Genomic DNA, 22849 nt, shown 5'->3' with positions numbered 1-22849 from the left:
CCTAAACTAAAACAGAATGTAACTCAGCTTTTTAGAACAATCACTACAATGACTTAGCATTTTTAAAAAACTTTTCCTTCTAAGACAAGAAATCACTTTTATCAATTCAGCATAAAGATCTCAGTCAAGATGTGAATATGCCTTAATTCAATGAAAATCAATGTGATTCTCATATGTTTCAACAGATGCTATCCTTAAGAATGATCAATCAACCAAACAGAGACGCAATCAGAAATTCAGAGAACTATTCCTCACCAAAGAAAGTGTTTCACTCAAGCACTCAAAAGTGTATCACTCAACTCACAAGTGTATAGTGAGGTGTTGGTGTTTCTTTCACTCTACTATCACAATGTCACACAAATTAATTTTTCCTTTCATTTAACCAAAATCAAACATACTCACAAGTAGGTTTTCATCACAAGGGCTTTTCTTGGCTTGTAACTTGGCTGGGCTAAGAAGAAACATGGTTTTTCAGGAATGCAAAATCCTTGAGTTAAGATAGGTATTTATGAATTTAACAATTACACACAGGTTCTCTTTTCATGAAGATCTTTTTCTTATTCCCAACCTTTTCCCTTGCAGTGAGCTTTTCTTTGTTTTCTTTTGATTTTTCTTTACTTTAGACTTCTCTTTTTCTTTTTCTTTGTGCTCACTGCTTATTTTTCTAGCAACCCCAAACTTAAACCTTTATCGATACCTCACAAATATTCTCAACTCAATTCAAGATAAAGAATCTAAAATAGGGTTTTCAAAACATGCTTAAGGCTAAAGGTTCAAAGGATTGGAACAAACTGTTCTTTTTTTATTTGGAAAAATTCATGAGTAGGCTAAAAAAATAAGGGATAACAAAAGATGGCCTTGATCATATGAAACCTGCAAGCAAGTAGTTCAATCACAGAAAATTTGGGCAAAATCATTCATGCTTCCAAAGTAATAGTAATTATTCACAACAACTCTAAGGCCCAAAACTCACACGGGTAAACTCTCAAGTCCTAGAAGTCAGAAAAACATCCTGCTCAGTATCTCAATCAAATTTTACCTCAAGCACCTGTTCCATACATTGTGAGCCATCACCTGTATATGAACACATCATACATCATCTCAACATCAATCAATACACTAGAATATCACAAAGCAATACTCATCAGAAAACACATCATAGTTGAATCAAAGCAGTGTAGTTCATTCAAGCAAAGTACAATTACAAAACAATTGATTAAAAAAAAGAAAACAAATAACAAAACAAAAGATTAAAAAGAAAGGTTTAGAAAGCTGGGTTGCCTCCCAGTAAGCGCTTCTTTAACATCACTAGCTTGACCCAATAAAGCTTAGTCTGGATCTTTAATGTTGATGTTCTTCCTTCCTTCATAACACTGAAAAAATCTCAGCAATTTCCTGGCCACCCACTTTACTCTCCTAGAATAAGGAGCTTCAATCTCAAGGATCCCTTTTTCTTTAATGTTCTTGACAACCCACATGAATTTCACTAGTGTGCCAGGTTTGGGTTCATCACTTTTCATCTCAGGATGCGGTGGACCACTTTTTCTTTCTTCCCTCCTTCCTCTTCTTTCACTTGTGGAGAAAAATAATTAAGCCTCTCTCTGACCAACCTGGCAGCTTTATATGATAAACTAGTCACCAATAGAATTTCATCGTTTTACTACTAGTTTGCTTTTCTTTAATTGGCTGCCCAGCTTCAAAAACACTGAAAGTTACACCTTTCTCTTGGTCCTTTAATCTTAGTAATCCATCATCTACATGAATGTCAACCTTGGTTGTCTTCATGAATGGTCGTCCAAGAATGATTGGTATCTCTGCATTTTCCTCCATCTCCATCACCACAAAATCCACCGGGAATTGAAGCTTATCAATTTTCACCACGACATATTCTACCACACCATAAGGGGGTTTGATGGACCTGCCTGCCATTTGTAAGATTGTTTTTGTCGGTTTGACCTCCAGACCACCAATCTTCTTGAGCACAGATAGGGGCATTAGATTGATATTTGCTCCTAAGTCAACTAGAGCCTTCCTTATATCATAATTCTTAATGGTGCAAGAGATGGTGAAACTCCCCGGATCTTTGAATTTTGGAGGAAGTGTCTTCTGCAATATGGCATTGCAATTACCCTGCCCTTCAATTGTTTTCTCATCTAGACATTTCTTCTTTTTGAGGAATTGCTTCATGTGCTTAGCATAAGCAGAAATTTGCTGAAGTGCTTCGGTCAAGGGCAGAGTAATCTCCAATTGCTTGAAGATCTCCTTGAAACGCTGACATTGCTTCTCTTTTGCAATCTTTGGGTAAGGAAGAATTTTCTCAATTTTTCTCTTTCCTCTCTCTAGTTCTTTTTCTTTTCTCTCTTCTTTCTCTTTTTCACTCAAACTTTCTTTTTCTTTTTTATCCATTTTTCTGTCATCTTCTTCCTCTCTTTTTTTCTTTTCTTTTCTCCCACTCTCTTCTTTTTCTTTCTCTTCTTCATCATTTTCTTTTTCACTCAACCTTTCTTTTTCTTTTCTTTCCATTTTTCTCTCATCTAAAATCTTACCACTTATAGTCATAATGGCATGACACTCCTTCTTAGGGTTAACTTCAGTATTAGCCCCAAAACTTCTATTAGGTGTCTCCTCCAACTTCTTGGCCAATTGACCAACCTACATCTCCAGGTTCCTTATAGCAGCTTCATTACTTTGCTGAGTGAAAAGACTTGCCTCCATGAATGGTTTGAGGGTTTCTTCAAGCTTTGTTATTTTATCAGAAGGAGAGGTTTGTTGTTGCCATTGTTGTTGCTGTTGTGGTGGCCTATTGAATTGTCCACCAGTTTGCCCAAACTGACTTTGTCCCATGCTAGGATGAGATTTCCACCCTTGATTATAATTGTTAGGACAAAACTTGTTACCCATGTAATTAACTTCTTCATTTAGATTCTCGAGCACACCACATTGACCATTAATATGGTCACCACTACATAGTTCACATAGTTGCTGGTGAACCTGTAAAACATTATGGCATTCCTTTTGTGGCCGAGAAAGCCTCTTTGTCAAGACTTCAAGTTGTTGAGTGATGATCTTATTTTTGAGCAAGCAAGGCATCATAAGACTATAGTTATAAAACTCCCTTAGGTTGTGATGAAGTTCTTCTTTCATTGTACATCTCATTATCATTAGTAGCCATGTTATCAGTTAATTCATAGTCTTGCATTTGATATTGCCTCCAGCTAAGGCATCCAACATCAATTTGGTTTGTGAACAAAGACCTCCAAGGAAAAGAAGGACTATTGTTGCTTCATCAAAACCATGAGTAGGTGTCTTTCTCAGCAAGCTTTTGTATCTATCCCATGCTTGCCCTAATGATTCTTCCATGTGTTGATTGAAAGAAGAGATTTCTTGCTTCCCTTTGTTGATCTTTGACTATGGGAAGTATTTGTTCAAGAACTTTGCAACCACATCTTCCCATTCAGTGAAACTGTTTTCAGGGAAAGAATTTAACCACAATTTAGCATTGCCTCTCAGCGAGAAAGGAAACAAGCTCAATCTAATAGCATCATCAGGTACTCCATTCAGCTTCACAGTGTTGCAGATCTCATTAAAGGTGGTAAGATGCTCATATGGACTTTCATGTGACAGTCCATTGAATTGGTTGCTCTTCACAAGATGGATCAACACAGGCTTCACCTCCATATTTGCAGCATTGACCCTCGGCTTTGCAATGCTGTTAAAATGATGAGGGCCAACCGCGGTTGCATAATCTGCCAAAGTACGTCTACCAATCTGTCCATACTTGTTGTCCTTGTTTCTCTGATCAAATAGTGAAAGGATCTCTGGAGCAGATTCCGTGGATATCCTACTCCTCTTGCTAGTTCAAGTCCTTCAATAAGAGGTTCAACACTTTTGTTGCTCCTTGTTCTAATTGTATCCTGCATAAACTAAAAACAAAATCCTAGAAAATATTGTTAGCACAAAAATAAAAATAAAAATAAAAATAAAAGATAAGAAAATAAAATAAAATAGAATAAAGCCAAAATTAATTAAGAATCACACAAATAGAATAATTTAAACTGTGAGTCCTCGGCAACGGCGCCAAAAACTTATTGATGGATTGACAAGTGTACCAAATCGAACAACTAATATAAAATGGTAAGACCAAGTATCATATCCCAGAGGACTCTCGGCACTAAACAATTGTTTGATAACTCGATTAATTAAGACTTAAAAGAAACGAGATCATTGGTTTAAGATGCAAAGACAGAAAATTAAATATGAATGCAAATTGATCAATAGTAGAGTAACACAAAGATGAACGAATGTTGTTTAATATGAGATGAATATGTTATTAGGGTTTGATTTCACCAAGATTACTCTCATGTATATTAGAATTCTTCTTTTTACATTAATGTTAACGTCACTCACTAAATTACTTAGAACTCGATCCCTTGGCGCAATAAGCCTGCCTTAATTCCTAGTTCGTGCAATTCCTAGCATTCCTAGAAAACTAAGTCTAAAGATCAAGAGCTTAAGACAACCAAGTACTCATACCCTTATCCCTGAGAAATATTACACTTGGGAGAATTCAACAAGAACCTGAATTGTAAGCAACCTCCCTAACAATTAATGAAAAAGCATATAAATTAAGAATCAATTCAAATACATGAGAGTTCACAAGGTTACATCATCCCCCAACAAAAAATAGAGTTTAGTTCCCCATAGACATGGAGAAACTAGATGAATAATGGAAAGCTTGAGATAGTGAAAAAGTACAAGAGGAAGCTCCCGCCTCCAGATCCGCCTTTAGAGAGTAGAAAAGTGTGCTGTTGTGTTTCTCCAGCCAGAGATACCAAACCTAGAGCGCTTGGGTCCTTTAAATAAAGTTGGAAAAGAGTAGAAACAGGGACCGATTCAAAAGAGTCGAAACAGAGCAAAAACTAGGCCTAATCCACGACGCACAATGCTCGAGCGCCCCATTTAGGGCGCTCGGGCGGTGGACGTCGATTTTTTGAGGCTCAAGCCTCCAGATAGGGCGCCCAAGCTTCGTGCGCTTCCTCATTTTGGTGCTTTTCCAGGCCTTTCTGAGCTCTAACTCCTTAGTACTTCATCTCTGCTTTCCGCATTCTCTCATTACCTATCAAATTCAACCTCAACTCTGTTATTCACACAACTTAATGAAAAAGCATGAGTCCAAGCAAGTTTATAAGTGAAAAAGGGTGTATTTAGTATTAAAATTACATCCCAAATAACGGTATTTTCAACCATTAACAGGGGTCTATGACGAGGTAAGGTCCTTCTGTGTGAATGAACTGTGTTCAAATGTATTATAAAAACCCTTAATTCACTTCCATTCTAGAAAACATAAGGTTAGGTTGAGAAGGAATTGGAATTGCAGCAGGAAAGGGAGGAATATAGTCTTGGGAGTAGACGTGACCAGGAAAGGAAGGCAAAGCCCATGGTATGGGTTGGTGCTACAAAGTCGTGGTGAATTTGATGTGCTCTGCCATTTTATTTTGCTGCAAAGGCTAAATTGAATTTCCATGATGTGATGTGCTCTGTCATTTTATTTTGATTCTTGTTTCTTGAATTTCATGGTGTTCTAAAATGTTGTGAATGTTGATTTTGAGTTTGGGGTTCTGTTGATTGGAGTTTTATCATTTTGTATAGTGTGAGGTCTGACAAACTTGATTATGAATGATTTGAAACTGATTGTGATAAAGAAAAGAGGTGTGGTCTGAACTTGAAATTCACTGAAACAAAGATTAACAAAAGTAATGAATTAGGCATTGGTGTAACTGCATTGTGGTTGGTGTTTTGATTGCATTAACAATTGATGTATATATTGCTCATATGATGTTCTTAAAAACTTTACTAGCTCTTGTAGACATAGGTTTGAAAGTGAAAAAAAAGCTTAGCAGATTTCATCTGTCACAACATTACTTGGGTTATTGCTTGTTGTTTTCTTATATTGCCCTATTCCTTTTTTCCATGCCTTAATTATGTTAAGTCAGGTTTCAAGAGTACTTATATCATATGATTGTTCCTGTTATGGATAGATTATAATGTGGACATTTCTCTCATGTTGAATTATCAACATTATAATAATTAGAATAACTTAATCAATCTTGTAGAACACTATACAAAAATGTAAACAAAATTTAGTATCAAACATAATAACCTATAATAATATCATGCAGAATTTGGAAACATTAGAACTATATAGTTTGTGAATGTTTTATCTACATTCTATAAATTGGACTCACAAAGTATACTCATTCTGCTGGATAATGATAGACTTGAAATGGGAGCTAGGTAGGTGTAAGATACTTGAATTGTTTTTTCGAACAGTTTTGATATTGTGAGAGCTTTATGAGGCTAACTTGGCCCATTTCCTTTAATAAATTGAGAGATAGAACTCAGTTTTTATACTAACAATTTTGTTGAATGTTATTTGTGCAGAATTAAGAATTTGCTTGATCAAGGAATTGCAAATTGTGAATGTTTTAGTTGGAGTGAAGTCAAGAGAGAAAGTTGCTCCCACATTCATTGTAAGCTTTAAATTGATTACTGTAGTCCTGTTTCCAAATCTTGGGTTAAGTCAATTTGCAAATTTTGTTTATGAATGCATTAGTATCATTGAATTCTTGCTTATTCTTGAATGCCACCTACCTGATTCATTGTAAATTAGGTGTGTGTATATATTTGCTGTGGTGGTATAGTTGTGCATGAGGTGATCTGTTTGGAGTAATTAGGCTTGTGGATGGGTAGGACCAGTTTTGGATTAAATTTGAGGCATGATGATGATTGTTGTTAGTAGGCACAAAGCTGGTTGGGAGAGGAAATTGATCATTGATTTTACTTTGTTCCAACCTATTTAAGTTAGATTATGTTTTAGTTGGTGTAACAGATTTATTTTTAGAAGCTTCTAAGTTGAGCCCCTGTTCTTGGTAATAGGGTGTTTGATGATTAATCTTTTGTTGTTGTTGCGTTGTGCTAATTAAAATTGTCCATTATTGTACAAGGTTTTGGGGTTTCGATTAGGGGCACAAAACGTTTGGAAGCTTCGAACACAGTGGGTTAAAGTTGGTTGAAAAAGTCTCATTGTTGAAGGGCTGGACTCAAGTGTCGAAGACTTCATCATTTCCATATAGGTAAATGATGTCTTATTTTGTTTGCCTTGCTTTGTTTTGCTTCTGAAGGATTTGTCTAAAAGCCCATAGCCATGCAACGATTTGATAAATAAACATGCTGGCCCCTCCTTTTGATAAATAAAATTTTGTTTGCCTTTTATCTCTCTTTCTCTTTCGCCTCTCTTGTCTTCTCTCTTGTCTTCTCTGTGCTGCATATTCTTCTTATATATAATCTCCACACCTTGTTCCCCACCCTTCCACCGAAATGCCCTCTTGGAAGAAGACCATGACAACACCCTTAAAATTTTCTTCGAATTTACACCTTCATTATTAAAATGAGTAATTCTAAGGATGAAGTAGAGTACAAGGACGAACCAACATGCATATATGTTGGTTATATACTATCTTGAATCCCCTAAGTTACCAAACTAGAAGGAGGAACCAAAGTTATAGTTGTTTTATAGTTTATATATTAACTAAAAAACTGAAAATTCCTTACTAAGGCTAAAGTAGACCATCTCTTAGCTTAAACTTTATTAACTTTGCTCCAACTGGTAGTGGTTAAGGGCACTCTAGTGATTAGTTTGGCCTTCAACATGTTAAAATATATGTCTCTTAAAGTGTCCAACAACCTGGACATGAATTTGGACTTTAATTGTGAAAGTCAACTCTAAAGTCAAAGTTCAACATATGAATTTGGACTTCAATTGTGAAGTCTCAAAATTGAAGTACTTAAAACATAAAAAGTGTTCTAAATAGGTGACAATTTCAAAATTAACCTAATATAACCAAAGAAAGTATAATGTTCTTATCCTAACAAGTTTAAAGTACTTAAATGAAGCTAAGAGAGATGTCAAATTAGATCAAGTAGCAAAATCTCGAAATTTGCCTACCTAAAACCTAAAAAGAGTACTATATTTAACATCCTAACAAGTCTAAACTAGTAGAATGAAGCTAGGAAATTTATCAAAAGTAAAGAATTACCTAAACTTCAAAGTTTGAGTATGTAGAAACTAAAAAAGTCTACTAAAAGGGTGAGAAAGAGATAATTCACCTACTAACAATAACTAATGTTAATATCCTAACAAGTCTAAAGTAGTGAAATGACACTAGGAAACTACTCAAAAGCAAACAAGTACCTAAAACTAAAATTTTGAGTAGTTAGAACCTAAAAAAGTCTACTAAAAAGGTGAGAAATTGGCAATTCACCTAAAGTAAAGTATTTTTAACTAATGTTAATATCGTAATAAGTCTAAAGTAGTCAAGTGAAGGTAGGAAACTACTCAAAAGCAAACAAGTACTTAAAACTCAAAGTTTGAGTAGTTTCAACCTAAAAAGTTCACTTAAAGGGTGACAAATTGCCAATTCACCTAAAGGAGAGTAATTTTAAGTAATGTTAACATCCTAACAAGTCTAAAGTAATGAAATGATGCTAGGAAAGTGGTCAAAAGCAAAGAATTCCCTAAAACTGAAAATCACATTGCTTAAAACCTTAAAAAGTGTAGTAAAATGTACCTAATTGAGTCATTACAAGTCATTATTTGTTCTGTTGTGATTCTGTGATGTTTGGAAGTTTAAACAAGTCCAAATTGATGTATTAAAGCTGTTAGAACCATTGATATGAAGTTAGAATGACCTGTATGCAATTTAGTATGTCAAACCATCATATTTCAACCATTTTTGGAACTTGCAAAGTGAATCTGAGTTGCAGTTCTGCTTTGTGCCTAATTAGAGTTCAAGCAAATGTATTCTGTTGAATTAAAACTGTTGAAATGATTACCAAAGTGTCAGAATGCCTTAGGCACAAAATCACTTCCAAAACCACCAATTTTGAGTCAATTTTGGGAAGTAGAAAGCTGATTTTGAGTAGCAGTTTGGTTTTGAGTTAAATTTGAGTTTTAACATGTTTCAATTCATCAAATAAAGTTCGTGAAGTGGTGAAAAGCAAAGAATAACCTAAAACTCAAAGTTTGAGTATTTAGATTCTAAAAAGTGTACTTATAAGGTGAGAAATTGTCAATTCACCTAATGTAGACTCATTTTAAATAATGTTAACATCCTAACAAGTCTAATATAGTGAAATGAACCTAGGAAACTAGTCAAAAGCAAAGAATTAGGTAAAACTCAAAGTTTGAGTTCTTAGAACCTAAAAAAGTTTGCTAAAAGGGTGAGAAAGTGGCAATTCACCTAAATTAGACAATGGAAAAGGTGGTACCAAGTTGGTGAAATGTTGATGAAAATGAAGCCAAATTGATACTTTTAGAGCTACCTCTTTGTCCAATTCAGCAACTCTTCCACTTCATAGTATGCTACCCCCTTTGAACAAGGATTCTTGACTTGGAAGCCTCACTAAAAAACGTCACAGCACCCTGCCACACACTAAACCAGTCACAGTAAAAATCTGCATTGCACCAGATTTGAATTTTGGATAACAGACTTTGTGGCAAAATTTGGAGGCCAAACAAGTGGATTTCAAATGATTTTAAGCTTTGAATCAATAGAGGGACACAAAGGGAACCTAGGAGAGGCACTAGATCAGATTAAGCATGGAAGAAAAATAAAAAACGAAGAGCCAAAAGTAATGCAGTAAGGTGCTTGATAAAAATACAATTGTTTGACGAAAGTCCCCAAAGAAGTGCACATTTTTGTGATTTTCGGTTTTTAGGGTTCAAAGCTGGATTGCTTGGTTTTCAAATGATTTTTATGATTGGATTATACTTTTATAATTCCATTTGGAAACATGTAACCAGCTCTTGCCAACCTAGAATTGAAATATAAAGAATGTACAAAATCAAACAACACTAAAAATGAAAACTGCATCATAAAAATGGCTTTAAAAGTGTGCTCTCAAACCCAAAAGTGAGTGGCAGTGTTTCTAAAGCTCAAGTGATGCTTCAAGCAACTTTATATCATCAATTTAAAGGTGTTTAAACACTAAAACAACAAGGAATCACATTACACTCAAAAATCACTAGTTCACTTCCAGATTTAAGCAAAATGGAGGGTTTAGGAAGTGATTGTGCATGTAGGCTCAAAATTGATGGTTTTGAACAGTGCACACAGGTTTGAAATGGTAAAATAAACTTGTTCAAATATTCACAATGCACAGAAATAGCCAGATGCTTCAAATCACACCTGCTGTAGCCAATTATGAAGCATTTTTAAACCAAAATTAGCACAACAGGTGTGATTTGAAGCATCTGGACAGTACAAACAAAGCTAATGAAAGTCCTAATTCACTAGATCTAGCTACAGAATATTAGCTAGGAGATGTTAAATGGCCTAAGACACAACAAAGATATCAATCATTGTGAAAAGATTGAACAAAAACAGTTACAACACCTTGCTCTTAGATTTTACTCCACTAACAAATTTCTTTTGAGTGCTCCAATTGGACTTCACAACACCCTTGAAATCAACCAAAATAATCACCAAACAGATTAGTTAATTACACCAGATTTTGCACCTAAAATAGGTTTTAAAATTAACACTTAGGAAGCCAAAGATCTTTAAAGCAATGAAAAGGGTGTAGAAATGAAGCAGGCACACAATTATATCCTAGGAATGGTTCTAGAACATATTAGATCCTAGGAATGGTTCTAGCAAATCAGTTTCTGTTTTTCAGCTCTGCACCAAAAGAATTGACCCAAGAGTAGTGGTTTTAAAAGTGAATTCATGCACAATTGATTCTAACACTCTGGTAATACACTCAGCAACTTTAATTCATCAATTTAAACTTGCTTGAACTCTAATTGGGTTCAAAACCAAATTGTTTAGCATAATCACCCTTCTACTTCCTAATTTCACTAAAGAATGAGGTTTGAATATGCTATTTTGCAGATACATGAATTTGAGTTCAATTTGAATGTTCTAACTAGTTTAAAACAACTTTTAGGACTTGTATAAACTTCCAAATAGCACATAATAACATCAGCACGAAAATTGACCTAAACTAGGCTAAGAATATGTAGTCTTCATATCCTAACAAGTTTAAACTTGTTAAATGTATATATTGTATGTTGATGTAGTCTTCATATCCTAACAAGTTTAAACTTGTTAAATGTATATACTAATTTTACTTAATGTATATATTGTATGTTGATGTATATATTGTATGTTCCTATATATTGTATGGTACTACACACATTCTCAATAGAAAGAGAAGGGTAAAAGTAGTGTAAACACTTAGAACCTACAAAATATGTGGAAGTACTCTATAAAAGAGAACTTCAGTAATAATAAGTTCTCTCCCCCAAATTTAATACATAGCCCTTGAGGATGTCTAAGGCATTTCAATACTGAGGAGTTCTCTTTGCATGCCCTTATTGTATGCCTATGACAGTAGTGGTCAAATTGTCTTCCATGTTCGACTTAAGTAGTAATAGGTTGATTACTTATGTCACATGGAATGTTGTTGTTTTGTCTAAAGTAGTTTATCTTTGTTTGGCTTGTCACAGAACATGGCCCATTTTCCCAACCACCGTGGATGGATGTACGATCGTTGTTATAGCGGAAGGAGAGGTTTGCAGGAATCTTTTGTCATCGGAGTTAATGAGTTTGTGGAGACGGCTCGACAATATGAATATTATGCTCTTGATGGAGGGATTCGATGCCCATGCATCAAGTGCGAATCTACAAGGATTTTGAAAGACGAAGTCGTCAAAGTTCACCTATGCCAAAAAGGGTTCATGCCTAATTACACGGTTTGGACATTTCATGCTGAAGAAGTTCCTTCGACCTTCACTGCAGCTGAAAAGCGGCTTGCATCAAGTTCGAATAAAATTGTACATACATCTGAGATAGATCAATTTGCCTATATGCAAGAGATGGTCGACAATGCTCTTCGTTGACGTGCTGAACAAGAAGCAAACGATAATCATGATGAAGAGTCTCTAAATGAAACCACTCAGAGGTTTTACAATTTACTGACAGAGACAAATTAACCTGTATTTGAAGGTTCATCTGAGTCAAAATTGTCAGTATGCATTAGACTAATGGCTGGTAAATCTAATTGGAACGTTCCCAATCAAGCATTGGACTTCTTTAAAAAATTGATGTTAGATCTGACACTACAAAATAATACTATGCCGAAGAATTATTATCAAGCCAAAAGATGTGTTTCAAAGTTGGGATTGGAAGCCAAGAAGATTGATTGTTGTGTTAATGGATGTATGTTATTCTATGACAATGATAGTGGCAAAATGATGCATTATTGGTTGAATGCAAGTTTTGTGGCTCACCTTGATATCATACGATGCATGCAGGACGAAGGCAAAAAAAACCAATTCCCTTAAAGTCCATGTTCTACTTGCCTCTAATTCCAAGATTACAAAGAATGTTTACATCAATGCAAACATCACAACACATGACATGGCATGATGGTAACAAAACTCAAGGAGTTTTGCGTCATCCTTTTGATGGTGAAGCTTGGAAGCACTTCAATCGTAAACATCCATCCTTTTCTAGTGAACCGCGTAACGTGAGACTTGGTCTATGCTCTGATGGGTTTACGTCGTACATTCAGGCGTCTGCATCACCATATTCATGTTGGACGGTGATAGTTACCCCATATAATCTACCACCTGAGATGTGTATGACAAAGCCTTACATGTTTTTAACGTGTATAATACCATGTCCATCTAATCCCAAATCAGCGATTGATGTATATTTGGAGCCTTTGATTGATGATTTGAAGAAGCTATGGAATGGTGTTTGGACGTATGATGTTTCAAGGAAGCAAAATTTCATTATGAGGGCAGCTTTGATGTGGACTATTAGCGACTTCCCAGCCCATGGCATGTTATCTGGTTAGAGCACGCATGGTCGATTAGCTTGTCCACATTGCATGGAGCATACAAAGTCATTCCAATTGAGTTATGGTCGTAAAAGTAGTTGGTTTGACTGCCATCGAGGATTCTTGGCCATTGATCACCCCTTTAGAAGAAACAAAAAGGCATTTCGCAAAGGGCATGTTGAAACGGATATGCCCCCGTCGAAGTTGACTGGATCACACGTTTGGAGAAGATTGAAAGACTTGCCAAAAGTCACTGAATGTGGTCAGAATAGGATAGAAGGGTTTGGGGAGTGGCATAATTGGACTAAAAGAAGCGTATTTTGGAATCTTCCCTATTGGAAAGACAACTTGCTAAGAAATAACCTCGATGTCATGCACATAGAAAAAAATTTCTTTGACAATGTCTTCAAAGACTTAGAGTTGAAGGCGCAAAGACTTAGAGTTGAAGGCGCAAAGCAAAAGCAAATTACACCATGTCAAAAGACGAGGCAAGAATAATTTGTGGATGGATCAAGGACCTTAGAATGCCAAATGGATATGCTTCTAACTTGTCCAGATGTGCCAATGTTCAGAACGTTACTATTCAAGGGTTGAAGAGTCATGATTGTCATGTATTCATGGAGATTTTCATCCCTCTTGCGTTCAGTTGTTTGCCAATGCACGTGTTAAATCCACTGATAGAAATCAATAACTTCTTTAAAGATTTGTGTTGCATGACACTAAAGGAAAATTCCCTAAGAAAGATGGAAGAAAATATTCCAATTATTCTCTGCAAATTAGAAAGAATATTTCCTCCTACATTCTTTGATTCAGTGGAGCATCTTCCAATTCATCTTGCATATGAAGCTTGGCTTGGGGGACTGGTGCAATACAGGTGGATGTATCCCTTTGAAAGGTTTATGGGAGAATCCAAATGTTCAGTTAAAAATAAAGTTAGAGTAGAAGAATCAATTTGTGCAGCTTACTTGCACAAAGAGACAACGTATTTTTGTTCACATTATTTTAAAAACTTCATGTTGTCCCCGACTAATGTCAGAAATGAAATGCAATGGAAAGCTGAACCATGTGAAGGTAAATTGTCAGTTTTTCGAAAATCAGGCCGTCATGCAGGCAAAGAATTTACTTATTGGTTAACTGATGCTGAATTCAACTCTGCTCATGTCCATGTTTTAATCAATTGTAGTGAAGTTAAGTCGTACCTTGAGTATGTCATCATCCAACTCCTACCTTTGCAATGCTTAAATTGTTATACACTAATTCATTTCATTCGTACGAGCTCATTTCTTGTGGTTGAGCAAGTCGCAGAAGGAAATGCTTCTACTAGAATACACTTAGAGTTTCCTCAATGGTTCAGAAATCAGGTTCGTACTTTTCCCAAGTTTTGAGCGAGGTTAATTTGACTCTTGCTTTGAAATTTTGTTGGTATCTTTGTAGGTTTTTAATCAGGCATTAACTCCATGGTTCAAGAGTTAAGACATCTCTCCAATTGGCCAATGAGATGTGTGAAAGAATCGCACACTTACTTCACCAATGGTTACAAATTCCATACAGATGAGTGGTCTAAAGGAAAGAAAACAACAAATTGTGGTGTGTATGAGCTAGATACAGAGGGTTCTTATGATGATTTCTACAGCATCATTCATAAAATATATGAGCTACAGTACAACACGAGTACAAGTAGTACTACTTCTCCAAACAGAGTAGTACTTTTTTATTGTGAATGGTTTGATCCTTCTAGAGTTGGTACTATAGCGGATCCTAAGTTTAACATTGTCGAACTCCACCTGAGATTAAGATATCGACCGTTTGATCCTTTCATTCTACCAACTAATGTCAGACAAGTTTATTATGTGCAATATCCACCATTCCGCAATATTGACAAACGTGGTTGGGCTATTGCAATACAAACCAAGCCTAGAGGTCGCATTGACCCAAATGAGGTTGAGGAAGATGTTGCCTACCAACTTGACCAAATGTCACAACCACAACAAATTATTGAAGTTGAACGTATAACCGCATTGCACGACCCTGATGGTGATGGAGATGAATTAGAAGCACCAATACAAGGAGGACAAGAAGGAGAAGAAGAAGAAGAAGAAGAATATGACGATGAAGAAGATGATGATGAAGAAGAAGAAGATAATGATAATGATGATAATGATGATGATGATGAAGAACAAGAAGAAGATGAAGATGATGATGACGATGATTGAATGTTGGACATCTATTGTAGCAAATTTAACTAGCATTTCAAAAACATTCCAATTGAGTTATGCAAAATACCATCTTAAAATACCATCTTAAAAGTTGTATGCAACTATTTTACATTCACATTAATTTGTATTTGTCCTTCCTTATACTTTTTTATTCTTTCACTTTATTTGTAACCATTTGAATGCAGTCATGACAGAAGAAGGTTCAGAACGTCGTGATAAAGGAAAGGGGGTAGCAAGGCCTAAAAAGAGGCAACGACAGGCACCAAAGTATGTACTTAGGGTGCCTGCTACACTACCTATCACTGCTGCCCCCAATCCATCATCCGTGGGGCCTCCTACCCCTGTCGTACACCCTCTTCCTACCCATGTAGTACACCCTCCTCCTACCCCTGCAGTACACCCTCCTCTTACCCCTACAACAAACATTTTTCCTCCTCTTGTGATTATTACCCTCACTCCTCCTCCTGTGATTATTACCCCCACTCCTCCCCTTGTGATTATTACCCCTACTTCTCCTCCTAACCCTACTTCTATACCTTCCTCATCTTCTATACCACCTTATGAGACTGCCACACCATTTGTTGATGCATATTTAGCTGGTGATGGTTATGGTGTTAACCCGCCCCTCCATGATCGACCATGGATTGAGCCATATGGTAAAGGGTAAGACTTTAATCCCTTTTTTAACCATTTTGATGTTCAAAGTTTGTCTTACTTCAAATGATTTTTATTTCTTTATATGTAGGTTTATTCCATCCAGGGTTCCTCCCCAGGCCATCACACGATCAATTAAGCAACAATATTTAAATCCATGGCCTATTTAGGGAGCAATACATGTAGACGACAAAAAGCCATTCTGGGAGCGTTTTACGGTAAACAACCAATTAAACTAATTGTCATTCTTATTTTAGTATGTTTATTAATCAATGTTTGTTTTGTTTATTGTTACAGATGAAGATGCAGTGGAAACCTGAACATGAAACTCAAATACAAAGAAATTTCCACATGAAAGCATCTCATCGGTTGTTAGAGATGTTTAAGGATGCCCGCAATGCAGGGGAACACCCTTACTGGTTGGGCGAGCACATTTGGAACTCTTTACTCGCTCATTAGAATTCAGCAGAGTTTCACAATAAGTGTGCTACAGCCTAGAGGAACAAAGCTTTTGAAAAGGGTGGCACCCTGCATACTGTAGGTCGATCACGGTTAATGAGCATGTCATTCGTATGGTAAACTTTCAATAATTTTCTGTTTCTTTCATATATAACTTATGTATTTTCTATTTCATGTACACTTCTAACTCTAAATTATGTTACAGGCACAAGCTTTGGGACGGGCGGTCCATGTTGATGAGGTCTTTGCATAGACTCATGTTCGGAAGGACACTAATCAATTCGTTGATGAAAGATCTCGGAAGACTCATGTAAGCAAATAACAATGGTACTAATATTAATTTTTCATTATGTTATTGTATCATTCCCTAACATTGGTTTTAATAGGAAGAATTTTCTGCGAGACTTTCACAGGTTAGATTCGAACAAGGTTCAGCTCCTACACCGGATGATGCGACTAATAAGGACAACGACATCCGTAGGACACAGTTATGGGTCGATGTCGTTGGTGGGAAGAAAAAGGGACGAGTGTACGGTGCAAGAAAACTTGTTGCAAACTATACAACATCAAGAGGAGGTACTCTAAAGCACCAACCTTCTTCTTCCACCACTACTGCTGACGAGACCATCAAGTGCTTGACACAGTTACTACAACAATGTGACCAGGAAAATCATGAATTGAGAGAAAATTACAGTGACTTGAGAGCCGAGTTTACAAACTTCAAGTCCCTGGTCATGAGAGCGCTGCCTGATGCTTCAAACATTCATCCCACTATCACTCCGACCCAGCCACGACCCTCCCCGTCACCCGCTGTCCCTCAGCAGCCAACATCAATCTAGTCCACATCAGTCCAGCCCACATCAGTCCAACCTACACTAGTCCAGCCCACACCAGTCCAGCCATCTATAGAGCAATAGGATGATGAAGATCATTCTGATGATGACTATGTAGATTATTAGTTTTTTTTTGTTATTGAACATAGTTTTTAGAACATTTTTTATGTTACCTTATGATTTTGTTACATTACATTTTCTAGATGAACATATTGTTTTATGTTTTATGTTTAATGTTTCATTTACAAATACAAGTTCTTAAATTTCAACAATACAAATGATGTTATTCTATTGTTGTTTACTCCATTAATGATTGGATGATTTTGGAATGTATATTATGGAGATCTGCTTGTGGTTTGAAAATATTATTCAGGTCTGTCTGTGATGTGAACATGTTATGCAGGTTTGTGTGATTGGATAACAAATACAAATATCACTTAATTCTGCCTGGTTCTTACCGAAGGCCTTACCGAAGGCTCTTGACCTTCGGTAATTACCAAAGGCTTTTTCCCTTCGGTAATTACCGAGGGGCAAAAGCCCTTGGTAAATGTTCGCGACAAGGGCTTTACCGACGGTGTTTTGGTCGTCGATAAGCCGTCGGTAATGACCTTTCACTAGTATAGTCAAGGGAAACGACAGCGGTTATTTTTGTCTATAGGCCGCGGTTTCTGAACCGAGGCATATTTAGGCGAGGTAAAAAGTCTAATACTTTTGGTCTCGGTTGGGAACCGAGGCATAAATGGAGAGTATTTGGCCTCGGTTCAGTCTTAACCGAAGTAGTAAAGTTTTTGGTTTTTTTAATTTTTTTTTCCTGGGACTTTATGCCTCGGTTGTAGCCTGAACCGAGGCATAAAGTCCCACTCTACTGCCTCGGTTCAGGCTACAACCGAGGCAGTAGACTCTTTTTTTTTTTTTTTGTTCTCATCCGCAACACATTCTGCTTCGGGTTTGACCATAACCGAGGCCGTAAGTGGTCTTTCGACTTCGGTTTTGACTTGAACCGAGGCATATAAGTACTTTTTTTTTTAAATGATGTCTGTTTCTGCAACATTTCCAATCACAAAAACAGACCTGCATATATTTTTATAACCAGAACAGTCCAGAATATTGTAGAAACGTATATTTTAAATGAAAATTATATTAAAACATAAATATATTGAATGGAATCATAAATCAACTTCTTAGAAGCATAAATCAATCCAATGTAATCATAAATCAAGTTTCAAGCATAAATCAATGCAATGTACATGTTAAACTTATAATAATGTAGAAAAACATAAAAGAACTTAGAAACATAAACTTAGAACTTAGTATATCCTAATATCTACTACATACTATTATATAAATGAATTACATATTTAGCAAGTGTTTTCCTCACAAGTTGAATTGACTTCTCTGGAATTGAAGCAGTCCTATTAAATCTCTGCATAAAATACAATGATTTCAATTAGTGTATATGAAATCCAAATATAGAGAACATAAAATTCAAACCTAAATTATTACCGTTTCCCATCCACTGGTGTAATGTGCACGAATGATGGTCATCATCCAAAACATAACGTAGTAACCACATTCGTATGACCCCATTTGTCTATTACACTACAATATATCATCATAATTATAAAATGTTAAGTAACATCATTTGAATGGAACCAAATGTAACAAAGTATGGACTAAAATACCAAACCTTAAGGGAAACCCATCCAAGCTTTTTAGCTGTAGCAGTAGATCTCCCAGATAATATCATATGTGTTGCAAGGGAACTATTAAAAAAAATTCCTTTAGCATACATTTATATAACAAAAAATTCTATACATTGAGATTCTTACCAATCTACTATATGTCTAAGAGGGCTAGGAGGAGACTTCTGCAATGAACAAAACCAGACAGCCGTGTTCTCCGGTATGGAGATCACAAGTAGTTGCCAATGACACCTGAAATTGATAATAACTTATGAATCATATACCAAATATATTAAAAAATGAATGTGTTGAAGTTAACAAACTTCACTTACCCATGTATATAAGGGAGAAAATATATCTCCTTCCCCATTCCAAAGCAGGTGGTGATGTATGTCTGGATATCATCAAATTTATTTCTTTCATGAGTCATAGAGGGGTCAATGAACCCATATACATCATTGAACCCCTTCTTGTTACTAACATCAAACAGATACCTAAAATGAAGAAATAATCTAATATAAGTAAGTTGATAAAATCGAATTATATATAAAAGTTTTCATAAACTTACATCATCCACAGCTGAATGAGTGTAATATTAATTTCTTCTCTACCCGATGCAAGCTCCCTAACATCTTGATGATGCAAGTACAATGGGATATCAGCTTCTCTTCCAAATGTAGTAGAATCCCAGTGTACATTCATCGGCACATCTGAAATGATTTTAGCAAGCTCGTCTAACGCACCAAGAGGGTCATCCTCAGATAAATGAGTCTTCTTCGGTGTAGGACTTCCCTCTTGACCTATCTGCTGTTAAATGCAAAAATGGTTATGTTATAACGTCAATTAGAAGTAAATATTAAAATTGAGAAGTATATAGTACGAATGTTTACCGGGGGATTAGATACATGACCAACCAAATGTCTAGGCCAGGCGACAAAGGACTTAAATGCTTCTTCCACAGTAAAGAACTCATCTGTAGGCACAGGAAGAACGACATCCGCTATGACAACTTCATCCACCGTCACCTTGACCTCATCTTCTGCAAGCTGTACACCATGCACTACAGTGGCTGTCTCATAAACTGTACCACGAGCCACTAGCATGGTCCCAGTATCAGAGAGAATATATAACTGACATGGACGAGTGTCATCCATGTCGTCCCCTGGGGCACCGGCAGCTGAGCAACTTCCTTTACCGCTTCTACCTGTCAAATTAAATGTTAGTTTATGCAAAAAGTAAATTAGTAACCAAAAATAAATAAGTTTACCTGTAGGGGGCACAACATGTTCCGCTACAGGAGATGGTGGAGGACGATTGCCATAATCCTCATAATGCTGCTGGAACTGGCGCGCAACCATTTCAGCAACTTCATCATACAACTCTGCTCGAACCTTCTTTGTGATCTCCTGCGTCATCTCTTTTCTTATTTCCTCCTTCATCTTTTCGTATGAATATGGACGCGAGGAAGACCCAAAAAACTGTCGTATGCCTATGCCAGTCCCAGCACCACGCACCCGTCCTGGGTGCTCAGGTCGTCCAATAGTTGTGGCAAGAATATCTTGACGACCTTCTTGTGTGAATTGACCTTGGGAGCTCTGCTCAACCAAGGAGTCCTATCACATAACAAAAGTTCAAAATCATTTGAAAGATCTATGTAATATATATAACAAAATTAATGTAATATAATAAGAAATGACATCTTACAATTCTTTCAGATATTTCTCTGGCAGACTCGGAAGTGTAGGAGCCCGATGGTCTCATACGGGCTAACTTCCACTTGTCGTGCCGAGATGGTGGTGAAGGAGGAGGAGGAGGGTCACCACCTCAGAAAGTGGAAGTCTATTATCTGACTTCTGCTTCATTATTTTCTCTTTAAGCTTCCTATATCCACCACGAGATAGTAGGTGTGGATTTTTATTCTGAGCGCTTATTCCCTGTGCTTTTGACCTTTTTTCCTATGACAAAATGAAACAATTGTCATGGTAGAGAATTATGAATGATGAATTGAATGATTTTACTGCACTTACCTGCCACGCCTCAGATGAACGAAGCTCTACAAACTGACGCCATGTTTCTTCGTCAATTGCTGAATATTTGGAACATGGATTTTCATTACTTTTTGGTCCAAATATATATCTAGACGTCAATTTTGTCTTAAACCCTCGAAATCTTTCTGTAATTGCAGATAAACACCTATTCCTTAAGCTCTCGACGTTTGGCATATCAAATGTTATCTGCAACAAAGAAAGTAATAACCTTATCACAATACAGATTTATCAATATAATGAATATAGAATTTGGAGCAATATTGCTTAACTTACCAATAGATCTTGCCATATGAGATTCCGATCAGCCTCAGAAACAAGGTCAAAGGATGGAGTAAGTATAGAGATACGATCACGTGCTAATACCCCAAGGTAAGACCTAAATACATCTGCATTTGGGCCAGATGCAACTCCAGTGACCACGTCAATAATGACAGGTGTCCTCTCACCTGTATTTCTTCTAAGTATAAGCTGTCGTAACCTCGTTGCTCCTCTCGTCCGTCTAGAAGTGGTGGGGACTTCATCGCCTGACGAATGAGGTGACTCAGCCATATATCTGTCACAATAAATAAGCTGAAATATAAATAAAACACTTATAAAATAACATATATTATTTAACAAAAGCCATAAATATTTACACAAACATGAAATTCATACATAATCATATGGATTGGTCATATATATATTCCCTCATTGTGATCTTCTCGTATTGCTTGTAGTTCATCAATTAGAGGGTCGTCATCCAAATTTATTGTCTTTTTAAATGGATGGTTGTCAGCGATATGAATATTACTTAGATTCTCTTCTTTATCCTCAATTTGCCTTTTTCCTTGGAGAGCAACATACCAATGGTCAGACACAGGATCTTTGACATAAAAAACCTGACTTGCTTGATATGCCATGATGAACGGTTCGTCTCTATAACCAACCTTTCGAAAATCAACAAGTGTCATACCAGATTCATCTATGTTGACACCACTCTTATTGTCTACCCACTTACATTTGAAGAGTGCAACGGAAAACTTAGTGTAATCAACTTCCCATATCTCTTCAATTCTACCATAATATCTCATGGATCCAACTATAGGATTTTTATCTTTGGATGTGGAAAGCTGTAGCGACTCAGCTTCTAGACTGACGCCACTATTTTGTACTGTGCTTTTATCATCCAAAGTCTTTGTATAGAATGTGCAATTATTAATTTCGTAGCCTGTACAACATACAACATCAAACTTCAAGCCATTTGCTAACCACGACAAAGTCTCAGAGGACCGTGATTCTTTCGAAACTTCAGATTTGAACTAGGACAAGAATGTTCTGTTATGCTCCATCAACTGCCATTTCTCTGATTGTCGTGGATAGTTGTCCTTTACAACGGCTTTGTGTGCTTCCAAAAATGGGATCACTTCATCTGTGTTGTTTAATATGTACAGATGTGCTTGCATCAATTCTTCACGACTTTTCGTCACCACATTCTCACCTCAGATGCTTTTACTTGTAGAATATTTACTCAACCATGATGTCCGAGGGACTCCTACCGGATTTGCTTTAGTCATATACTCAGAGCAAAACTCAATACTTTCTTCAGCAATATATCTTTCAATCATTGAACCTTCTGGACGATATTGATTTTTTACGTACCCTTTCAAAATCTTCATATAACGCTCAATAGGGTACATCCATCTTAAGTATACTGGTCCACACAACTTTATTTCTCTGACCAAATGAACAAGTAAATGCACCATGATGTCAAAAAAGGATGGAGGGAAAAACATTTCTAGTTGACACAAGATGATGATAATTTCGCTTTGAAGTTCATCTAACTTTGTAGGATCGATGACTTTACTACAAATTGACGAGAAAAATGAGCACAATCGAGTTATGGTCAGCCTAACTTTTTTGGGCAAAATTCTACGAATTGCCACTGGTAACAACTGTTGCATTAAGACGTGGCAATCGTGAGACTTCAGTCCAACAAGCTTTAAGTTCTGCATTGACACTAAGCTCTTGATATTTGAAGAGTATCCTTGGGGTACCTTGATACTCTTTAAACA

At 36.4% G+C, this 22849-nt stretch overlaps 2 protein-coding genes across 2 annotated transcripts; one reads left to right on the top strand and one right to left on the bottom strand.

Moving 5' to 3' along the window:
- Positions 1 to 1635: 1635 nt before the first annotated feature.
- LOC148199455 (uncharacterized) lies at positions 1636 to 2187 on the bottom strand. The gene has a single exon (XM_088112675.1). The coding sequence runs from the start codon at positions 2185 to 2187 to the stop codon at positions 1636 to 1638; it is 552 nt and encodes a 183-aa protein (XP_087968801.1).
- An 11192-nt stretch (positions 2188 to 13379) lies between these two features.
- On the top strand, positions 13380 to 17074 carry LOC148199454 (uncharacterized). The gene is made up of 2 exons (XM_088112674.1): positions 13380 to 14267; positions 16622 to 17074. Exons 1-2 carry the CDS (start codon positions 13380 to 13382, stop codon positions 17072 to 17074), a joined length of 1341 nt encoding a protein of 446 aa, XP_087968800.1.
- Positions 17075 to 22849: the final 5775 nt, after the last annotated feature.

The sequence above is a fragment of the Vigna umbellata genome, chromosome 4, assembly GCF_029865625.1.
Source record: "Vigna umbellata cultivar VRB3 chromosome 4, Vumbellata_1.0, whole genome shotgun sequence".
In the NCBI taxonomy this organism is placed as follows: Eukaryota; Viridiplantae; Streptophyta; class Magnoliopsida; order Fabales; family Fabaceae; genus Vigna; species Vigna umbellata.
Note: the sequence above shows the minus strand (reverse complement) of the source record. Positions and strands in the feature narration are given on the sequence as shown.